At 38.9% G+C, this 20217-nt stretch overlaps 2 protein-coding genes across 2 annotated transcripts in view; one reads left to right on the top strand and one right to left on the bottom strand.

Moving 5' to 3' along the window:
- LOC131437422 (GILT-like protein 1) overlaps nucleotides 1–9533 on the top strand; it is a 49754-nt gene extending 40221 nt beyond the window's left edge. Inside the window, exons 2-3 of the mRNA XM_058606753.1 lie at nucleotides 8609–9097; nucleotides 9162–9533. Coding sequence (XP_058462736.1) covers nucleotides 8609–9097; nucleotides 9162–9338 — 666 coding nt within the window. The 3' untranslated portion in view covers nucleotides 9339–9533. The remainder of the gene's footprint in view (nucleotides 1–8608; nucleotides 9098–9161) is intronic.
- LOC131425714 (trypsin-4-like) lies at nucleotides 9515–10699 on the bottom strand. The gene is made up of 4 exons (XM_058587813.1): nucleotides 10574–10699; nucleotides 10386–10503; nucleotides 9757–10328; nucleotides 9515–9694 (listed from the first exon to the last, which is right to left on the bottom strand). Exons 1-4 carry the CDS (start codon nucleotides 10697–10699, stop codon nucleotides 9515–9517), a joined length of 996 nt encoding a protein of 331 aa, XP_058443796.1.
- Between the last annotated feature and the right edge of the window lie 9518 nt (nucleotides 10700–20217).

Raw genomic sequence — 20217 nt, 5'->3', positions numbered from 1 at the left:
AAAACGACTGCCATGGCAATATTGGATATTGAAAAGGCATTCGATAATGTGTGGCACGATGGACTGGTGTTCAAACTGCATCGGTATAATTTTCCCATGTATCTTATTAAAATTATCAAAAATTATCTTGCAGATAGAGCATTCCAGGTTTCTCTGAATAATGCACTTTCAGAAAGATTTACTATTCCTGCTGGTGTACCCCAGGGAAGTATCCTAGGTCCCATTCTATACAACATTTTCACATCAGACATCCCACCTCTTCCAGGTGGTGGTGTTCTGTCACAATTTGCTGATGATACTGCCATTCTTTACAAAGGTCGTGTCATTAATGCTCTGAAAAATAAACTACAGACAGGTCTGGACGCTTTAACGGAATATTTTACAAGCTGGAAAATTGTGATCAATGCAGCGAAAACTCAGGTCATCTTGTTTCCACATTCAAGATCTCCAAAACTTGTTCCATCAGACGAATGCAGAATACGATTCGGTGATGAGGTCATTCAATGGTCCGATGAAGTTATCTATCTAGGACTCACCTTTGACAGACATCTGATATTCAGGTCACATGTTGACAAAATCGTTCAAAAATGCAGCATACTCATTAGGTCTCTGTATCCGCTGATTTGTAGAACATCTAAACTATGCCTGAAGAATCAGATGGCTGTCTATAAACAAATCATCTACCCCGCAATTGAATACGCAGTCCCTGTTTGGCGGGGTTGTGCACGAACACACAAACTTAGGCTTCAACGCATTCAAAGTAAGATCTTAAAGATGATTCTAAATCTACCCCCTTGGACAAGGACTAGTGAAGTACATGAGATGGCCTCACTGGATATACTAGAACAAAAATTCGAACAATACTGCACGAAATTTGAAGAGAGGTGCTCAATCTCTGAAATACAAATAGTTCAAAATTTGTACGTATTAGGTTAGGGATAGTTATAAGTAGGTAGACATTTTATAAATAATTAAAATAAATATTATGATTAAACATTAGTATGTAAAACAAGAGTAACTAAAACACCTAATATTAATAACGAATCGTATGAACAACAAAGATGAAAGGCCAAAGGGTCAGAACACTTGTACTGTAAAATGTTGATGTAATACACAAAAATAAGAATAATAAACAGATATTTATGCAAAACGAAATTCGATCATTTCTTCTTGTGCGTTGGATGCAAGCAGACGTCGTGGGACCAGCAGCTTCGGAGAGTGCACCTTCTGCGTGGTTAAAAACCTCAAACGCTCAGGTCGTAGTTCTCATTTGCCTTCCGGTCGTCAAGGCGAGGAAACGCATTAAACCCGTTTCGCATCATTTGGCACTGCGAGCGGATGTGTCGGTTTGTACGCAAAGCTAGTTTCAATTCAAGCAAGAACTATTGCATCAGCTGCTGGTGCTTTGCATTGGAGAAAAAGAAAACAAGAGACGAAAAGTGGACAACATTGTACAAAATCAGCCATTCTAATGGCTCTAAATGTTACCTAGAGAACTATTAGGATTACTTCTTTGCAAATCGAAGGTAGAAATCATCAGTTTAGTGAAAATCAAAAATAATTTGATTTGCTTCGTGCAGTTTTCGCTGTGCGAAACTCGTTCGAGAAAAATGTTCCGAGCTGTGCTAAATATCGTAGAGAATTCCACAATTAGGGCCTCCTAAAAGGCAGAAATGAATCCTGTACAGCATCTTCGTAGTTTCTTTCAATGAAATATGCAAATCCGAAATGAGGTAAACACTTAAACGAACTGCATGAAAAAACACGAGTGAATTAAACCTCTTAAAAAATAATCGTCTTATTCATACTATTTAGACGCATCAATACAGCTTGTGTTGTTATATCTATGAAACAAATTAATCAAAGTGGTTGAACAAAATATTTTTCTGATTTTCGTTAGAAGGAGTTCCAAGTTCACAATCGAAATAAACGCTAGCTCTTCTAGTAACAACGATCACATCAAATATGTAAGAATACATTCGAACAAAATGTAACATTGATGTTTGTCAAATGAAAAGCGTAGCTTTTATCTTTATTTTTATTATTTTCATTATCTTTATTTTTATGTTATGTTTAATTCTCTATCAGCAGGTGGGTAAAACAACACGATTATTAAATAACATGCTTCAGGATGAAGTAAACATTTTCAATGTCAATGTCCATTAATCTATTAATCTATCACATCACTTGATGCAGAGGGTTCAAAGTGATATACGGGTAGAAAATTAGAATTACGAGCTTTGAAAGAAATGCATTCTTCAAGTAACGCATTTTCGAACCACTATTAATTTTCATGGGGGAAGAGTTATTGCTCATGATATCATGATAAGTTAAAATGATTGGTTTCATAATTTTTTAATCATAACAGCAGTAACGGATTTCTTTCCGTGTACTATATTTAGCACAGTTCGTAACATTTATCTCGAATGACTTTTGCACAGCGAAAAGTGCACGAAGCGAATCAAATTATTTTGGATTTTCACTAAACTGATTATTTCTACCTTCGTAAGTAATCTTAATAGTTCTTTAGTAAACATTTCGAGCCATTAGAACGGCTGTTTTTATATAAACACTTTTCGTTTCTTGTTTTCTTTCTCTCTAATGCAATCGACCAGCAGCTGATGCAATCGTTCTTGCTTGAATTGAAACTAACTTTGCGTACAATGAGAACTACGACCTGAGCGTTTGAGTTTTGTCGTGAATACGACTTACTTTACTATGTGGTGCCTTTTCAAAACTAGCCATATGGAAGAATGGGCAGAACTTAATCGTGAATATCTCGACTTGTATTAATAGTAGCAACATAATTCTTTCACCATTTCATCAAAAATATGATCAGGAATTTAGGATAATATTTTGAACAGTGTGCGATAACCACAAACAACTCAAAAATTAAGTTTTCTTAAAATTTGAAAACAACGCGGAAAACTCTTTACTTTCGCTTGGGTTTTTCGCGCAAGGACGACGATTTTGAGGTAGTCAGGCACATATATTCAACTGACTGCGTATAAAAGGGGAACCGTGGTCGAAATTCGATCATTTCTTCTTGTGCGTTGGATGCAAGCAGACGTCGTGGGACCAGCAGCTTTGGAGAGTGCACCTTCTGCGTGGTTAAAAACCTCAAACGCTCAGGTCGTAGTTCTCATTTGCCTTCCGGTCGTCAAGGCGAGGAAACGCATTAAACCCGTTTCGCATCATTTGGCACTGCGAGCGGATGTGTCGGTTTGTACGCAAAGCTAGTTTCAATTCAAGCAAGAACTATTGCATCAGCTGCTGGTGCTTTGCATTGGAGAAAAAGAAAACAAGAGACGAAAAGTGGACAACATTGTACAAAATCAGCCATTCTAATGGCTCTAAATGTTACCTAGAGAACTATTAGGATTACTTCTTTGCAAATCGAAGGTAGAAATCATCAGTTTAGTGAAAATCAAAAATAATTTGATTTGCTTCGTGCAGTTTTCGCTGTGCGAAACTCGTTCGAGAAAAATGTTCCGAGCTGTGCTAAATATCGTAGAGAATTCCACAATTAGGGCCTCCTAAAAGGCAGAAATGAATCCTGTACAGCATCTTCGTAGTTTCTTTCAATGAAATATGCAAATCCGAAATGAGGTAATCGACGTCAAAAATCGAAAATTTTAGTAATCAAAAAGGGGAAAGCTTCACAATCGATCAACTATCAATTCGAATTCGAAAGTGTAAAGAAATCGTGTCAGTTTTATTCGTATTCACGACATCCAGTTATGTCTCTGACATTACACACCCGTACTTTTTTAACCACGCAGAAGGTGCGCTCTCTGATGCCGCTGTTTGAAAACGTCTTCTCGCCCCGACGTCTGCTTCCATCCAACGCACAAGAAGAAATGATCGATTTTCGACCACGGTTCACCTTTTATAACGTTCAGTTGAAGATATGTGCCTCAAAATCGTCATCCTTGCACGAAAAACCCAAGCAAAAGTAAAGAGTTTTCCGCGTTGTTTTAAAATTTTCAGAAAACCTAATTTTTGAGTTGTTTGTGGTTATCTCACACTGTTCGAAATATTATCCTAAATTCCTGATCATATTTTTGATAAAATAGTGAAAGAATTATGTTGCTGCCAATAATACAAGTCGAGATATTCACGATTAAGTTCTGCCCATTCTTCCATATGGCTAATTTTGAAAAGGCGCCCCATAGTAAAGTAAGTCGTATTCACGACAAAAGTTTACAACATGATTCAGTAATGGAAAATTGTGTGAACGATTCCATCAGAATATAATGTAGGAGGGCTGGTTGGTTATAGGGCAGGTAATTGAATGTTTGGTTATTGCCATTAATAAATATTCGAAATTCTGTGATTTTTTTTGTAGTCAAAATTATAAACCTACTTGTATTGCATAATGGGGAAAAAGAGGAACTCAATTCGATTTCTCAGCAATGGTCAGCAGAGCGATGTGTGTCAAATCTTTCAAACCGTCATCTAAAATGACGATGCAAAACTGGTACGGAAGAAGAAAACACAACGCCGCACACGAACGATGCCCACAACGTGCGGTGTTCGATTTCGTAGATTGTTTATTACTGTTTTTTTTTGCTATAAACATTGAGATTCGGTCCTATTAACTTCATTCGTTTACATTTCACCTTCCCTGTTATCTTCATACCTGTGGGAATTGAGAATAGAATTGCAGGGAATCACTCCGCATGTCAGGTAGTTGAAAGAGGTCGATGCCAGTCGCTGTTTGTTCTGGTTCATAGTCAAGGATTGCTGCGCCGAATGCTGATGGATATTCTCGCTAACACTTACATTGCTGTCAAGTATGAAACCGACGACACGACCAGGCACTCCGAAGAAAAATCTGAACAAAAAGTGTTCGTGAGTGATTTACCGCCAGTTACCATAAATATAGCGACCCCTCGATAATCATGAAAATAATCTTCTTGAGCAACACTGTTTAAGTTGCTATGAACTAGTTACCAAGAAGCGCAATAATAAATAAACAAATCATTTGAGATAGTTGTGAAACTTTTATATAAATTTAAATTTTGTTTCAACGTTCTTTTTAGATTTGAGCCAACCACAATAGTACAATAACCAAATCTGGTACTAGAAGTAGTGTTGTGATAGAAAGGCGTCATCCTATATCATCCACAGCTACCCATTAGCTCTATCTGCAGTGTAGTCATCTAACTCATCCATGATGATGATCTTTCTTTTTAGAAATATCCAGTCGAGTTTCCGAAACACATCACTTTTGCTTAACATACTAACAAAACTAACTAACAAAATCAGTTCTAATGTTTCATTTTCATTTGCAAGACTCATAATAAAGTTCATAAATTGGAAAAATGAGTTCTTCCTTTGCTTTATATCGAGATATAGTGATCAGAATTTCAAAAAACTAAAAGATGGAACCAGATCAATTAATTAAATAAATTATTCATTTATTAAAAAAAACATTCAACAATTTTGAATTGAAACCATGCTAAAAGTCGGCTGTGAAATAGTTTTTCTGTGTTAAATTTGCTATCTAATTTATTACAACTATTGTTGTAAATTTCTACTTTCGGACTTCTGTTGTTATATCAAATTCAATAATAATTGTGAAAAGAACGTTTCAAAATCTGTTACGATTTTGTTCCCGCTAGAGTCTTTTTTGATATGATTTTTGTTATTTTAACAGCTTACCAGCCAAAAATATTTCAAAATTTGTTGCAAAATATTTCCGAAATAGATTACTACAGTTGTTACAATTCTGTTATTACCATCTGATCTGGTAACGCCAAAACAATACCTGGTACTCAGAAAATTCACAGTTTTGTGCCTGTTTCTAGTGGCAATGTACAGGCAAAGAGGTATTCTAATTCAGAAGATGAACAAAAAATATTTTTCTTGTACAGAAATAATACTAAATAGCATGCATGAAGATAGTTTTAAGACAAATGTTATGCATGAAAAAAATAATAAATAATTATGTTAAATTTAATAGGGTAAAAGCTCCCTATTTCATCTCATTTGTAAGGACGTCGCCTTCAAACCCCGATTTAGCTATTTCATATTACTGCTTCATTCGCCTTGCTCCACGTTGAGAATTGATTTACATTTCTTGAAAATTGAACTAATATTTATAAAACAGCTAAAAACACTAATGATGTTTTCACTACTCTGCTCCTAATTTCATCTCAATGGATTTTTATCCATCCTATCGTTGATCTTTTATTCATCCTATAAATTAGCAATCGCGACAGCAATCAAAACAAAATATTCCACTATTACACTCTCACCCGCATACGCATGGCTGCCAGATGGCTGACTAAACGCTGTCAGCTGGAAAAATTTGGCTGGCAGACATTCTGGTGACCGACTGCCTCACCGCTGCCAGATATACAACTCAAACGATACAACCGTATCCACCAGGATTTTTCCACATTATTATTATTGGTAAAAAATTTACTCGTTGAGTTATCTAAGTAATGGGTCAATGACTTACGGAGATCTAAAGAACTATCTTTTAACATCATTTTATTAGTGAAAACAGATAGAACAGATATAGACTTTCTATGCAAAGTAATACATATTTTCTATGAAAATATCTGGCATCTCTGTGCACAGCCGATGAAACACACACACTTCACAGCGTTATGTTGACGTATAGCAGAATGAAACCAGTGCTACTAGATTTGCCACAATAGTTATTTCATTAGTATTTAACACGCTCTTTCTGGTAATATTCGAAGCTGAAACAGTTTTATTGAAATATAAATATCAATAATATAATTAAACTAATGTCACGGATACCAAAAACATACTTTTTGATGATAATTTGAAGAAGATAAACAATTTTTGTTTTGTAACATTATGAGATAACTTGGCAACTTTGCGAAACCAAATGAGATGAAAACAAAGCGCAATCAAGTGAACGAAGTGAAAAACTTTCATCTCATATTTATGAAGACTTTTATTACTTGTCGGGTAATTTTTGAAGTTTTTAATCGTTAACTAAACAAGTGACAAGTGAACATAACTAATTATGAAGTCATCCAGAATTCAATGGTAGTGTAATTGTGCGAAATAGTGATCATGTTTTGAGACGAATCGATTAGTAGATATTCAGAAACATGACGAACTGTAAATCTTGAGACGAAAATGTGTCCTAAATTGAAAAGTGAGTTTATTTTATATGAAAAAAACGATCACCGAAGAATTTGAAACCATTTCTTTCAATAGGAAAGCGTGACAATAGCTATTCAAATCATTTTAAAACATTTCACAGTTTGCTTCCGGTAGGTTGTAAAATATTATTCATGTTCAAAGATATGAGGTGAAGGGATGAGATGGAAATAGGAGCTCAGATGAAATAGGGAGCCGTTGCCCTACATAATGTTGTTATGGTTATTGATCCTTCCTTAGTTCTAAGCAAGAAAATAAAGAAGTAATAATGAAATATTTGTTTAATGGCATAAACTGTTTCAATGGGATTCACGATTAATAACAATATACTTAATTGCTAAATATCTTCTCACAAACTAAGTTTTATTAGATTCTGAGATGATCATGGTTTAGTTTCCGATAAAAATACACTGAAAACTAAATGCAGTTTGGACAGGGAAGTTTTTTTTTCAAATAACTTTTTTTCCTTAAAAGGGCCCAACTTGAATTTTTTGACGGTAGATAGGGACCAAAATGACCTATCTTGTAACTAAAGTTCATCCAAATCAAAGATGCTCCTATTTGTAGATTGACTTTTTAGAATTGATTTTTTTTATTGTGAAACTGATCATTTAGAGACTGTAGCCATTTAAAAAGAATTGGTAAAAACAGTTCGCCTATTTTAAAACAACAGCCCAGATCATTTTAGGAAAAACAAAGTAGGCCAATAGGCTTCCTAAGATAAAGTCGCCGAAGCCTCTTCCACCCTCCGGTGTACTGTGTTGCTATTCAATTCGATAAAGCACCTTCAACAAGTGGCAATGTAAACCCGCGAGAAAAAAGTATAAATCAAAAGCGAACAATTGATTGAAGGTGTTTGGGGGGAAATGAAAGATTGCATTGAATTGCATTGCCGCGCGACGGTAACCCGAATAGAGCAACTTTCAACTTCCAACGATTGACCTCCTGAACTGTTCCCGTCTCATTGTTCGTGCTCGCAAAACGCTGATTCTTGGCAATAAACTTTAAAATCAAGACATGCACGGTCCAAGTATCCGACACCGACAATCGACAATACTCCCGTCGCTCCATTAATGGCCCCCCCAGTTGATGTCTTTTTCATGATCACGCGTTCAGTGGCGAGAATGTTATTGTTTTAATTCAAGCACCTGTTCTATTAGCTTTGACTGGCTTCTTTTTCTCTGCTCGCCTCTTACGGTCAAAGTCAATTGAATGGCAGCGAAACAATCGTGCTACTCCTCCGAGGGACCGGGGGGGAGAGTCCGATATGCGGCCGGTATGGCATACTAATGGGTTAATTTCGAGTGCTTTTGATTCACGGTGAAAAGCAAGCGTGTGGGATTCCGTACCGTGAGTCAACATTTAAGTTTTTCGTTTGTTTGACGTTTCGTCTTCGACTCATCAGTGTAAGTTCTTTTTAAATTTTTCTTCTAATTCGATTCTATCTTTTATCGTACAGGTCCCGGTGAACGTTTACTACGAAGCCCTCTGCCCGGACAGTGCCAAGTTCATCAACCAACAGCTGTATCCGGCGGTCCAGCAGTTCCGGAATAACATCGACCTGAAGTTCATTCCGTTCGGTAAATCTTCGTACAGGACGCAAGGTGCGGATACGACCTTCGAGTGCCACCACGGTCCGAACGAGTGCTACGGCAACAAGGTGCACGCCTGTGGTCTGTATCACATCCAGGGAAATTCGTACCAACCGAACAACACCCGGGAAGCGTTGATCCTGGAGTACGTGAACTGTCTGATGGAGCGAGCCCAGTTCAAGGAGGGTGAATTCCCCGGCAAGGTGTGTGCCGAGATGCACGAAATTCACAACTGGGACATCATCGAACGATGTGCGAACTCGACGGAGGGTAGCACACTGCTGAAGAACTATGGCGACGAGACGGCCAAATTGCAGCAACCTTTGAAGAGCGTTCCGACCGTCGCTTTCCGACAGGTAATTGGTTTTGGTTTTTTTTCTGTAAACTTTCATAATTTGTTGAATTGAATTTGTTTTTCAGACTTTTGACGCCGATAACCAGCAATTGGCGGTCCAAAACTTCCGAGCAGCATTGTGCAAAAACCTGAAGCCCTCACCAGTTGAGTGTCGCAACATCCCCGGCAGTGCTCCCATGGGCGCTCCATTTGGTCTCGTGACTCTTCTGTCTGTGATCCTGGCACGAATGTTCCACTATTAGAGACCACAGGTCTTCATCAGCATTCACGTGGTGGTGCATTTAACTGTGTTACTATTTCGAAACGAACTCCGTCCGTACGGTACGCAAATGTAGTATTGTTTTCGTTTAATCAAAGCTGTATTTTGTCAGTTGTAAACACGTACAATTTATTGAGAAATAAAGACCCTATTCGCCTGTCAGTGGCAGACACACGAATCCTTGACGTTGTTGTTGATCCAGCGCAGAAACCGACTGACTCTGGTGTACACGCCAGGATAATTTTTCTGGGCACATGCCCGTCCCCACGATACAATCCCCACCAGTTCGTACCGACGGGTTTCGTTGTTGAATATCTGCAGCGGTCCGCCACTGTCACCCTGTCGATTGCAAAAAAAAATCCAATCCATCATTCCTTAGACAAAACTAAAAATCCACCTACCTGACAAGAATCCCGTCCACCCTCGATAAAACCAGCGCAAACCATTTTGTTCGTAATCCGAAACGCCCAATAACCGGACCGTCGACAATTCGTATTCGATAGAACTGGAACGTGCAGCTCTTGCAGCGTATCCGACAAACCACCGAGAGCCGTTTTACCCCAGCCGGTTACAATGGCCATTTTACCTTCGAACAAATTGTCATTGGCCGGTGGCAAACAGATCGGCACCAACCGGTCGCCGCTGATCGTAACCGGGAACATCAGCTCGAGCAGTCCGATGTCGTTGTTGTTCGACAGACTGTTGAAGAAGAACGTTTTGATCGATTTGACACTGCGTTCCACCGAGTTCGTAGTAGGCTGGGTACGGTTGTGAACGAGCAGTTGCACACGGAAACGGGCCGGCGTCAGTCGCACGACGCAGTGTGCCGCGGTCAGTATGTAACGATCGGTGACCAGTGATCCACCGCACGTGAAGCGATTGTTGTAGTACAAAGCAGCCATCCAGGGGTAAGCATTTTCCTTGGCCATACTGCCGCCGACGATTTTCTCCAAGGGCTCCGCATTACCGCATTCTAAAATTGCAAAAAAATATTACAAAAAAAAAACGGAAGGTTCACGGAGGCGCTTACTGCATTCGGTACAATTTAGCACTCGAGAAGATGGAACTTCCTCGGTTTCCGTTTCACCGTAGGTTGTAGACTCGAACGTGGTTTCGTCGAAACTATCAGTCGTAGAGTCCGGTAGAGTCTGTTTCCAGCGAAAACAGCAAAAAAAACACTCCATGATATTGCCATTAGTGAAGAACACGATATCTTACCGTTTCCATTTGATAATTAGTGACACTTTCGATATCTGTTTCGCTTATCACAGCACTGATCGCTCCGGTTATCACAATCATCAACAGACTGCAGCAAGTAACAACATCTCTTAGGTTTAGGAACATTGCAATTCGTCGTGTGCGAGTTGATCAACTCTCGGCGTGAAACTAAATTTCAACTTCCAATTTGAAGTGATTTTTTGAGTTTTGTTTTAAACCATTATTCACCATTCGAGTCGGTGCGATCGTGGCGCCGCTGTTTCCATCTCCTGATCGTATCTTGACGATTGTATAACGGGACACTTTTACATTTAAGTCATCAATCAATGATGGATGGATAGATGGATGATGGCTCATGGATCGATCGGTCCGGCAGGTGAATAGTTTTGTTTACTTTCGATTTCTGTTGAGCACACAGAAACTGCGGGTTCAACCGTTGGAGCTCGGAGTCGACGGTAGCGACCGGTCTGTGCTTCCATCAAGCTTTTTGTGGATCACGTGAAAGATGAACAGAATAAAGTACAACGAAATCGTATGTATTGAAAAAATTGCAACACGGGATCGGAACGTAACGGTTACTGAGATATTCCATTTTGAAATTTTTCTAGTAAGGCGCTAGTCTGTATTCAAAATTAACTTTATTTATCAACGTAATCTCCATCAAGAGCGAGGCAATCATTCCAGCGCCGCTCTAACATTTTTACAATACCACTTTTGTAGAACGATTTATTTTTCACCTCAAAATAGGCCTCGGTTTCAACGATAACCTCTTCATTCGGTCGAAATTTCTCACCGCAATTTTTTTCAGGTCTGCAAATAGCCAGTAGCCGTTGAGAGCCAAATCTGGCGAATACGGTGGATGTGGGGGCAATTCGAAGTTCAATTCATGTAGTTTTGTCATTGTTCTGATTGATTTGTGACACGGTGCGTTGTCTTGAAACAAAATATTTGTCTTTGCCATATGCGATCAACGATTTTGTTTTAGGCTTTGTTAAGACGTAAAGCCGCCTTGAGCTAGTTTTAACATGATCAGTATCTAACGGGGAAACAGATTGGAAAACCGACATGTGAACACAATGATGTAATGAAAACCGCGAAAATGTTACCGCAGAGACGGGACTCGAACCCGTAGCTAACTCCTAACCGGGGAAATTGTTTTACCAATTAAACTACCCTGCATATGAAAACACATGAAGAGAAAGTCCAATTGATTGGACGAAACTAAGCATGCTTCGCTCTACTTAGCCACTACGGTATTCACTTACAGTCCCGTATCGACGGAAACAAATTCAACAGAAACACATACAATGATCACGAGTCTATTTCTACCCATCTGCTCTTGCCGCACGATACTGATTTGAGACTTTTGTTTTTGTCTATTTCGCTATCTACGGGATAACACACGATAGTTTCATCCATCGATTTAATGGATCTCCACTAGTGTGTGGTAGCAGCAGTGACGATTGTGTGATCTCAAACACAATGGTAAAGGTAGACAAACTTTTTATTGTCCTTCAACGATTTTGTTTTAGGCTTTGTTAAGACGTAAAGCCGCCTTGAGCTAGTTTTAACATGATCAGTATCTAACGGGGAAACAGATTGGAAAACCGACATGTGAACACAATGATGTAATGAAAACCGCGAAAATGTTACCGCAGAGACGGGACTCGAACCCGTAGCTAACTCCTAACCGGGGAAATTGTTTTACCAATTAAACTACCCTGCATATGAAAACACATGAAGAGAAAGTCCAATTGATTGGACGAAACGTCGATACGGGACTGTAAGTGACTGCGTTCTCAAAATGTCGCGTATTGAAAAGGAAGTGAAAATTAAGTTTCTGGACACATGGCTAAGTGAGAAGGATATTACTATCCGAAAATTGGCGAAGCGGTTTGGAATTCATCTTGTCAGTGTTAAAACCATCATCAATAAGTTTAGGGAACACTATTCTTTGGATGAGCTACCAGGAAGAGGCAGAAAACCCGGTTCTTCCAACCCGAAACTGGACCAGAAAGTGGTCTCTCTAATCTTGAAGAATACATTAATGTCAATACGTGATTTGGCCAAAAAAGCAGCAACGAGTGTCGGAATAATCCAGCGTATCAAGAGGCGAAATCACCTGACGACCTATACGAAGCAGAAAATCTCAAAAAAAAAGTGTAGAACAGAAGAAGCGAGCATCAACAAGGGCCCGGAAATTGTATTCGCGTTTTTTGCAGTGTCCGGATGCATGCGTTTTGATGGACGATGAGAGTTATGTAAAAGAGAACTCAAAAACCCACAATACTTTACTGTCGTCGTTGGGGAGGATGTAAGTGATGCGGACAGGTCGATTCAAGTGGAAAAATTCGGACGAAAGGTACTGGTATGGCAAGCAATATGTTCCTGTGGTTTGAAGTAAACTATTTTTTACACTACCGGAACTATAAATGCAGAAATCTATCGATTTGAGTGTCTCCAGAAGAGATGGCTGCCTTTATATAAGAAGCATAGTACATCTCCACTGTTTTGGCCGGATTTAGCATCGGCGCACTATGCCAAAACCACTCTCAATTGGCTTGCGAAAACGGGTATAAATTTCGTTGAGAAAAATATCAATCTACCAAATTGCCCTCAGCTTTGACCCATCGAACGTTACTGGGCAATCGTGTAGGAAGTCTTCAAGAAGACTGGTAAGGCAGCTTGGAGCAGGAGTTCAATAAAATGCGATACAACACTTGTCCGGAACTTGATGAAGAGCGTTCGAACAAAAGTTCGAAAATTCGTGAAGGAATAACTTCATCCGGTTTTCATTATGCTGAAGTTTAACCTCGTGCAGTAAAGGATCAATTTTTAGTTTGAATAAAATATCGTTTTTTATCATAATTTCAAAGAAAAATTTGTGGAAAGCTTATTTTCGATACACTCCTTAGTAGTCGCAAAGTAGGTTTATATATCAATTACCTAACGATATCAGCCATGAAATTACATGAATTTACCAGCCAGTTTTATAAAAATGTACACCTCGTTTCGCCATCACTGATGAAAATGGAACATTTTTCACTTATGGCGCAGAAGTACCGGAACCGGAAGTCAGATCTTGATCAACTTTTCGGGGAACTTTTCAAGAATATCTTTTATTTGCATCTTAGTCAACAATGACTGTTTCCCTAGTATTGTAGGTAGAACCTTAATTCGTTATGTACAAATGAAAATCACGTTTCAGTGGAGAACCTGACTAATGAATAAATTACCAATCAACATTCTTCGACGAAAAGGACCGCCCAATGTGTTGGGTAATTCAAACAACTATCAATTTCCATCATTTGGTGAGAATAAATCTTCCCTGGCCAAACTTAACCGCGCAGAAATATAAAATCGCAAACAAAACAACTCTCCGAATCCAGGTCGACCAATTCAAATAAACCGCCTGGTTTCGGCAGAAGGTAAAATAATCACAGCCCAGAATAAGCTACGTACCACAATGTTTCATAAATTTTCAATTTATCCATGCAATCAGTGGTTTGCCTTTACTCCTCAACATTGAGCCTTCCGGCGCACGGAGCCATCAGCCAACAACTAAGTTTGGCTCGAAATCATACCGTTCCTGCTCGGAAAGTTTGCAACGGTAACGGTAACGGAACGGAACGAGCGGTCGGTTCCCTATTCACCGCAACCCTCGGCACGGAAAGTCGGAAATAAAGAAATTTATCATCACAATAAAAGAAGCGATTCTCAATTCAATACTCGTCCCTCCCACCCACGAACGGAGGGAGCATTGGCTGGCTGGCGTGGGTTCGGGCAAACATGCGTCATATTGTTTGACTCAAGATCCGCAACAATGGCCGGAACTCATTCTCAACCGGGTTCAACCTGGCAGGAGTGTCTGGATAATGGGGTTTTTGGATTTTCCTCGGTTAGGTGCCGAGCTTTCGCGGGAAAAACAGCCAACTAATGGGAGAAAATCTGCACAGAAGTCTTCTAATGGCTTGAGTAAACTCACAGGTTCCAAGTTTCTTCTTGCAGCCTAATACTTAATACTTAATACTTGAAATTAGTTTTAAATATATAAAATCTATGAAAAAGTTCAAAAAGTTATGATTGGTTTTCTACACAACTTTTTCTTAGCACTAAATTGTATCAAACTGTAGTGACGCAAATCAACAATAGTTTTCCACCAAACAACGGATCACGTTTCCCTGCCAACCGGCTGTTGCTGTCGCCGATGACAGTCAAATTGAATCCCCCCAGACCCGTCAGTTCCCTCTTCGATCATTGTCGATATACTTATCACAAATAGCAAATAGCCGTTGGTAGCCGTTCACACGTTTCAACATTAAATCATCCACTCGTAGAGTGACCTATTGAGATATCGGTGCTAAGGTTATCACTAGGGCTAGAGATATTGGTTTAATTAAATATGACGTGATGGTGTGTACAAAGTTTTACTCAAAAGTACGCATTTGATCGAACGATTCATGTCAACATTATGTGTTGCTATGGAAAATAACAAATCCACTTCAAATTTTCCTGACATTACGCTGTATGTTATCCTAGTAGCCTTATTTAACCATTGCAAAAGACTTCAGTGTCCCGTTCAAATTTACGCACGAAACTTGCACCGGAATTGCTTCACTAGGAAACGCTGGTTGAAATACATTCTTCCTACGTGTTTCAGATGTTACACATGTGCTAATTCTCCCGAATCCATTCGGAGCGGATGTTTGTGTTTCGAAATGTTTTTAATATATATATATGTTAACGTTTCAACACCCAAAGAACTACTCCAGCCCACCAACAGCCAGTTAGCCAGGTCAGGCCAGGCAGCGAGCCATGTTTCCCTTAGTTCTACAGTCTATTTATCTTAAAGCAAAACAGGAAGTTTGCACTGAGCGTCATTTACTTTTACTAGCGGATTTGATAAACACATGTGTAATTGCAGGCTATCCTCATCCCCAACTCGTGCCCGGTGATAATTCGGTGGGAACCGAGACCGGTTGTGTCGAGGAAAATCTACCGCGCTGCTATCAACAACCACTTGAGACTGGTCATTTGATGAGTGTGTCAGTAATTAAACTTGTTCCGAAGGTTGTCGGTAATCTGTCCCGTCTGAGTAAATGTTTTTAAAACTGATTCACCATCGATGGAAAATCGTTTGGCGCGCAACGAGTAATATTGGGTGGGGACTTCACATGCATGCTCGATCCATGTGATTCGTCATTTTGAAACACGTGCTTAACAGGGTATGCCAAATGACTTAATGGTGGAACGCATTGGACTGTTCTAGCTATTCCGTAAGCAGGATCAAGAATGGTGATATCTTTTACCAGTAGATGCATTGTGTGCAATGTAATCAGTTGGATGAATAATTTTGGCCATCATGGACGTGTGTTGAACAAATCAAATTATAGAACGTTTATGGAAAACCGCTCAAAACATTTTTATTCCGCCCGACAATCCCAATTTGCCATTATATTTTTAAACGTTTTCAGTCTACAATTAGGCAATGACAAACAACATGGCGCGAGGGTAGCGTTTGTAAATTTGCGGAATCAATTTAAGTATTCAGCATATTTCGAAACCATTAGTTTGAGAGAGATATACAATCTCTGTTCAATGCAGTGACTCAAAGGATGAGATGGCGATCAGTGCATTTACTTAATTTTTGCGTAACAAAAGCTTTTAAGAAGTTCATAATAATTTTCGATGATATTTCTTCTGGGCCGAGTTTAATGTGTTGAATATGAATTTGTCGTAATTCGTTGTGATCGCAAGTGATCAGTAAAATATTGAAATGAAATATTAACGTTTGATTATTCTGCTGTTCGAAAACATAAATTTAAATAAAAAAAATCAGGCGAGACGAAGTTCGACGGGTCATTTAGTCTGTTGCAAAACTGATACGCGTCGGTACATGCAGTACCGAAGAAGAAAACACCGTCGGCTATGATTCGTTCGCAGCGTGCTTCGTTCATTTTCGTATAGCGTATTATTTTTCCCATATAGAAAGTTTATGCAATCACTTGAAAAACTTACTAGTGAGCTGAGCAATGTCTGTGTGTGAGTATGTCAAATAATGTCACTCATAAAATAAAAAATCTCATAGTCCCATAGGTTGCTATTGAATTTCAGCATGCTTTCATAGGACAAAGTGTGTTTCAAATTGCATACCGTCATTTACAGCAACGATGCAAAAAAGGGTAAAACTCTTCTAGATTTGGCTCAAAACTGATTCAATTTGTAGGCTATATTAGTTACTTACTGAACGAACCGACTTCGGCTATACTGGTTCCAAGTTCCCGGTTCCAAAAGTACCGGAAATAGTAGTTAAAAACCCTAAAACGAGACTCACTTAATTTTCTCAGAGATTCCAGAACTATAGGGTAACGTGGGTTTAATCATTTAGTGCAACGATGCAAACTAAAAAACAGTTTTAATCCACCTAGTCAATTGGAGAAGATTTGAGGTCGATTTAGAAATTTTTTTACGGTTTTCGCCCTTTCCAGTGACGGTATAAAATTTTTAACACACTTTACCCTATATTTCCGGATCCGGAAGTCGGATCCGGATGAAATTCAGGAATTACGTATGGGACCACAGGACCTTCTATTTGAATCTAAGTTTGTCAAAATCGGTCGCGCCATCTATGAGAAAAGTTAGAACACATATTTTCATTTTTTTCGTGCATTTTACCCCATAACTCCGGAACCGGAAGTCGGATCGAAATAACATTCAGGAAATTTTTATGGGACAAAAAGACCTTTCATTTGAATCTATGTTTGTGAAAATCGGTTCAGCCATCTGTGAGAAAAAGTAGTGCAAAAAAACGTTACACACACAGACAGACATTTTGCGTACTCGATGAACTGAGTCGAATTATTCATGACACTCTGCCCTCCGAGCCTCAGTTCAAAAGTCAGTTTTCACAGTGATTGCATAATTTTTCTATATGCGAAAGGCAAACAAATCTTATTAACTTGACATAACTGTTTACAAATTGAAAATGATATGTTAGTTCATACTCAAAGAAAGTTTCTTATTAAAATTGACAGAATCTTCTAGTGATATTTTTGAAACTATGAGAAAGGTGTCATTACACCACTAGGTGGATTAAAAAAGGTTTTTCATGTTATTTTTGCTTCATGAGCTTAAATCATACGTATTTCTCATCGCATAGTCTCATGTGGTGATTCGATTTAGAATAAAACGGTATTCAGCATGCATTTCGTAACAGGAGTGCAGCATTGTCAGCATGTCCCGAACACACAGCAGGCGTAGCGTTCGAATGGTGCATTTGAATTGGCGCAGCGGTAACCTGCGATATTTAAGCTAAATTGGATAATTTACTATGAAACGCCTTTTCAAAATTCGCCCTGTGGAAGAATGGGTAGAACTTGAATAACTCGAGTTGTACTAAACGCAACAACACAATTCTTTCTCCATGTCATCAGAAATATGATCAGTAATTTATGTTTAAATTTTCAACAGCATAACCATAACCATAAGATATCGAAAATAAGCTATCCACAAATTTTTCTTTCAAATTATTATAAAAAACCCTTCTCATCATTTTTTCAAACTAGTGCTTGACATTTGCGTTGTCTATTTGTAATCAGTGATGCTAATCTAAAAAAACCCTTTTAGTCCACTTAGTGGAATTCTCATAGATCTTGGAAAATCATTATAGGGGGGAGTACATGAAATTTCCGAAATCGAAAAAAAAATGTTGATGCCAAAAGGCTTAGAATTGCAAGAAACGTCGAGATTTAGTGTCATCTCGAAAAAAAATTTTTTTGAAAAAATCGACTTTTTGGGACTTAGAGAAAATATCCCCAGAAAGTTGATTTTTTCAAAAAAAAATTTTTTTGGGATGACACTAAATCTCGACGTTTCATGCAGTTTTGAGACTTTTTGCATCAAAAAAGTTTTCGATTTTGGAAATTTCATGTACTCCACCCTATGGTGCTTTCTCAAGATCGAAATTTTTCAAACCTTAACCGCCGGGCAGCACCGCTTACGCATGTCCGATTTAGCTCAAATTTTGCATGAGGGCTTTTTTCGAGGTGCTTAAACTTTGGAACAGTAGCGCTTTACGAAATTAGAGGTGATCCCAAAATATTGGCACCCTTATATACATAAGAGCGGTAAAAAACGTGTTTTGTCGGTTACGTCATTTATACCATCATATCTCCGGAACCAAAAATCACAGCCTTTTGATATTCGAACTTGATCAATGACCCGACAGTAGCTTTCAAACAAGCCTAAGTTTGTTAAAATCGGTTCAGCCATCTCTGAGAAAATTGAGCGGTAAAAATATCTTCGAAAAGTGCACACACATACACACACAGACATTCTCCGATCTCGTCGAACTGAGTCGAATGGTATATAACACTATCGGTCTCCGAGGCTCCGTTCGAAAGTCGGATTTTCCAGCAATTCTAAAACGATATTTTACTCAAACTAAAAATTGATCCTTTATCGTACGAGGTTGAACTTGAGCATAATAAAAACCGGATGAAATTTAAGTTATTCCTTGACGAATTTTCGAACTTTTGATCGAACGCTCTTCATCAAGTTCCGGACAAGTGTTGTATCGCATTTTTTGGACGCTTGAGCCCAATTTTTGTTGAGCTCCTGCATGTTCCCAGCTGCCTTACCAGTCTTCTTGAAGACCCTCTTCACGAGTGCCCAGTAACGTTCGGTGGGTCGAAGCTGAGGGCAATTTGGTGGATTGATATTTTTCTCAACGAAATTTATACCCTTTTCCTCAAGCCAATTGAGAGTGGTTTTGACATAGTGAGCCGACGCTAAATCCGACCAAAACAGTGGAGGTGTACAATGCTTCTTATATAAAGGCAACAATCTCTTCTGGAGACATTCAGATCGACAGATTTCTGCATCTATAGTTCCGGTAGTATAACAAATGGTTGACTTCAAACCACAGGAACATATTGCTTGCCATATCAGTACCTTTCGACCGAATTCCTCCCCTTGAATCGACCTGTCCGCATCGCTCACATCCTCCCCAACGACGACAGTAAAGTATTGTGAAACTGGAAGGGTTTTTGAGTCCTCCTTTCCATAAGTCTCATCGTCCATCAAAACGCATGCAGACGGACACTGCAAAAGACGCGAATACAATTTCCGGGCCCTTGTTGCTGCTCGCTTCTTCTGTTCTACACTTTGTTTCGAGATTTTCTGCTCCTTGTAGGTCTTCAGGTGATTTCGCCTCTTGACACGCTGGATCATTCCAACACTCGTTCCTGCTTTTTTGGCCAAATCACGTATTGACATTGATTTATTCTTCAAGATTAGAGAGACCACTTTCTGGTCCAGTTTCGGATTGGAAGAACCGGGTTTTCTGCCTCTTCCTGGTAGCTCATCCAAAGAATATTGTTCCCCAAACTCATCATTGATGGTTTTAACACTGGCATGAAGAAGAGAGGTTGAGATATCTTCTGCTCGAGAATCATATCAGATATGTTCAATGTGTGAATTATTTTCTCTAAAATATCAACGAGGACAATGTTTGCTAGTGAACTTTTCACAACTGATTTTTGCTATGTGAGATCAGTTTCAGTAAGAATGGCGTTTGCAAAAAAAAAAACTTTTCTTCAGTGAGTTTTCTGATCGATGATATTTTTGTTTGAAATCACTTGTGA

Source organism: Malaya genurostris, chromosome 1 (genome assembly GCF_030247185.1).
Source record: "Malaya genurostris strain Urasoe2022 chromosome 1, Malgen_1.1, whole genome shotgun sequence".
Taxonomy (NCBI): Eukaryota; Metazoa; Arthropoda; class Insecta; order Diptera; family Culicidae; genus Malaya; species Malaya genurostris.
This window is presented reverse-complemented; position numbering and strand designations above follow the sequence as displayed.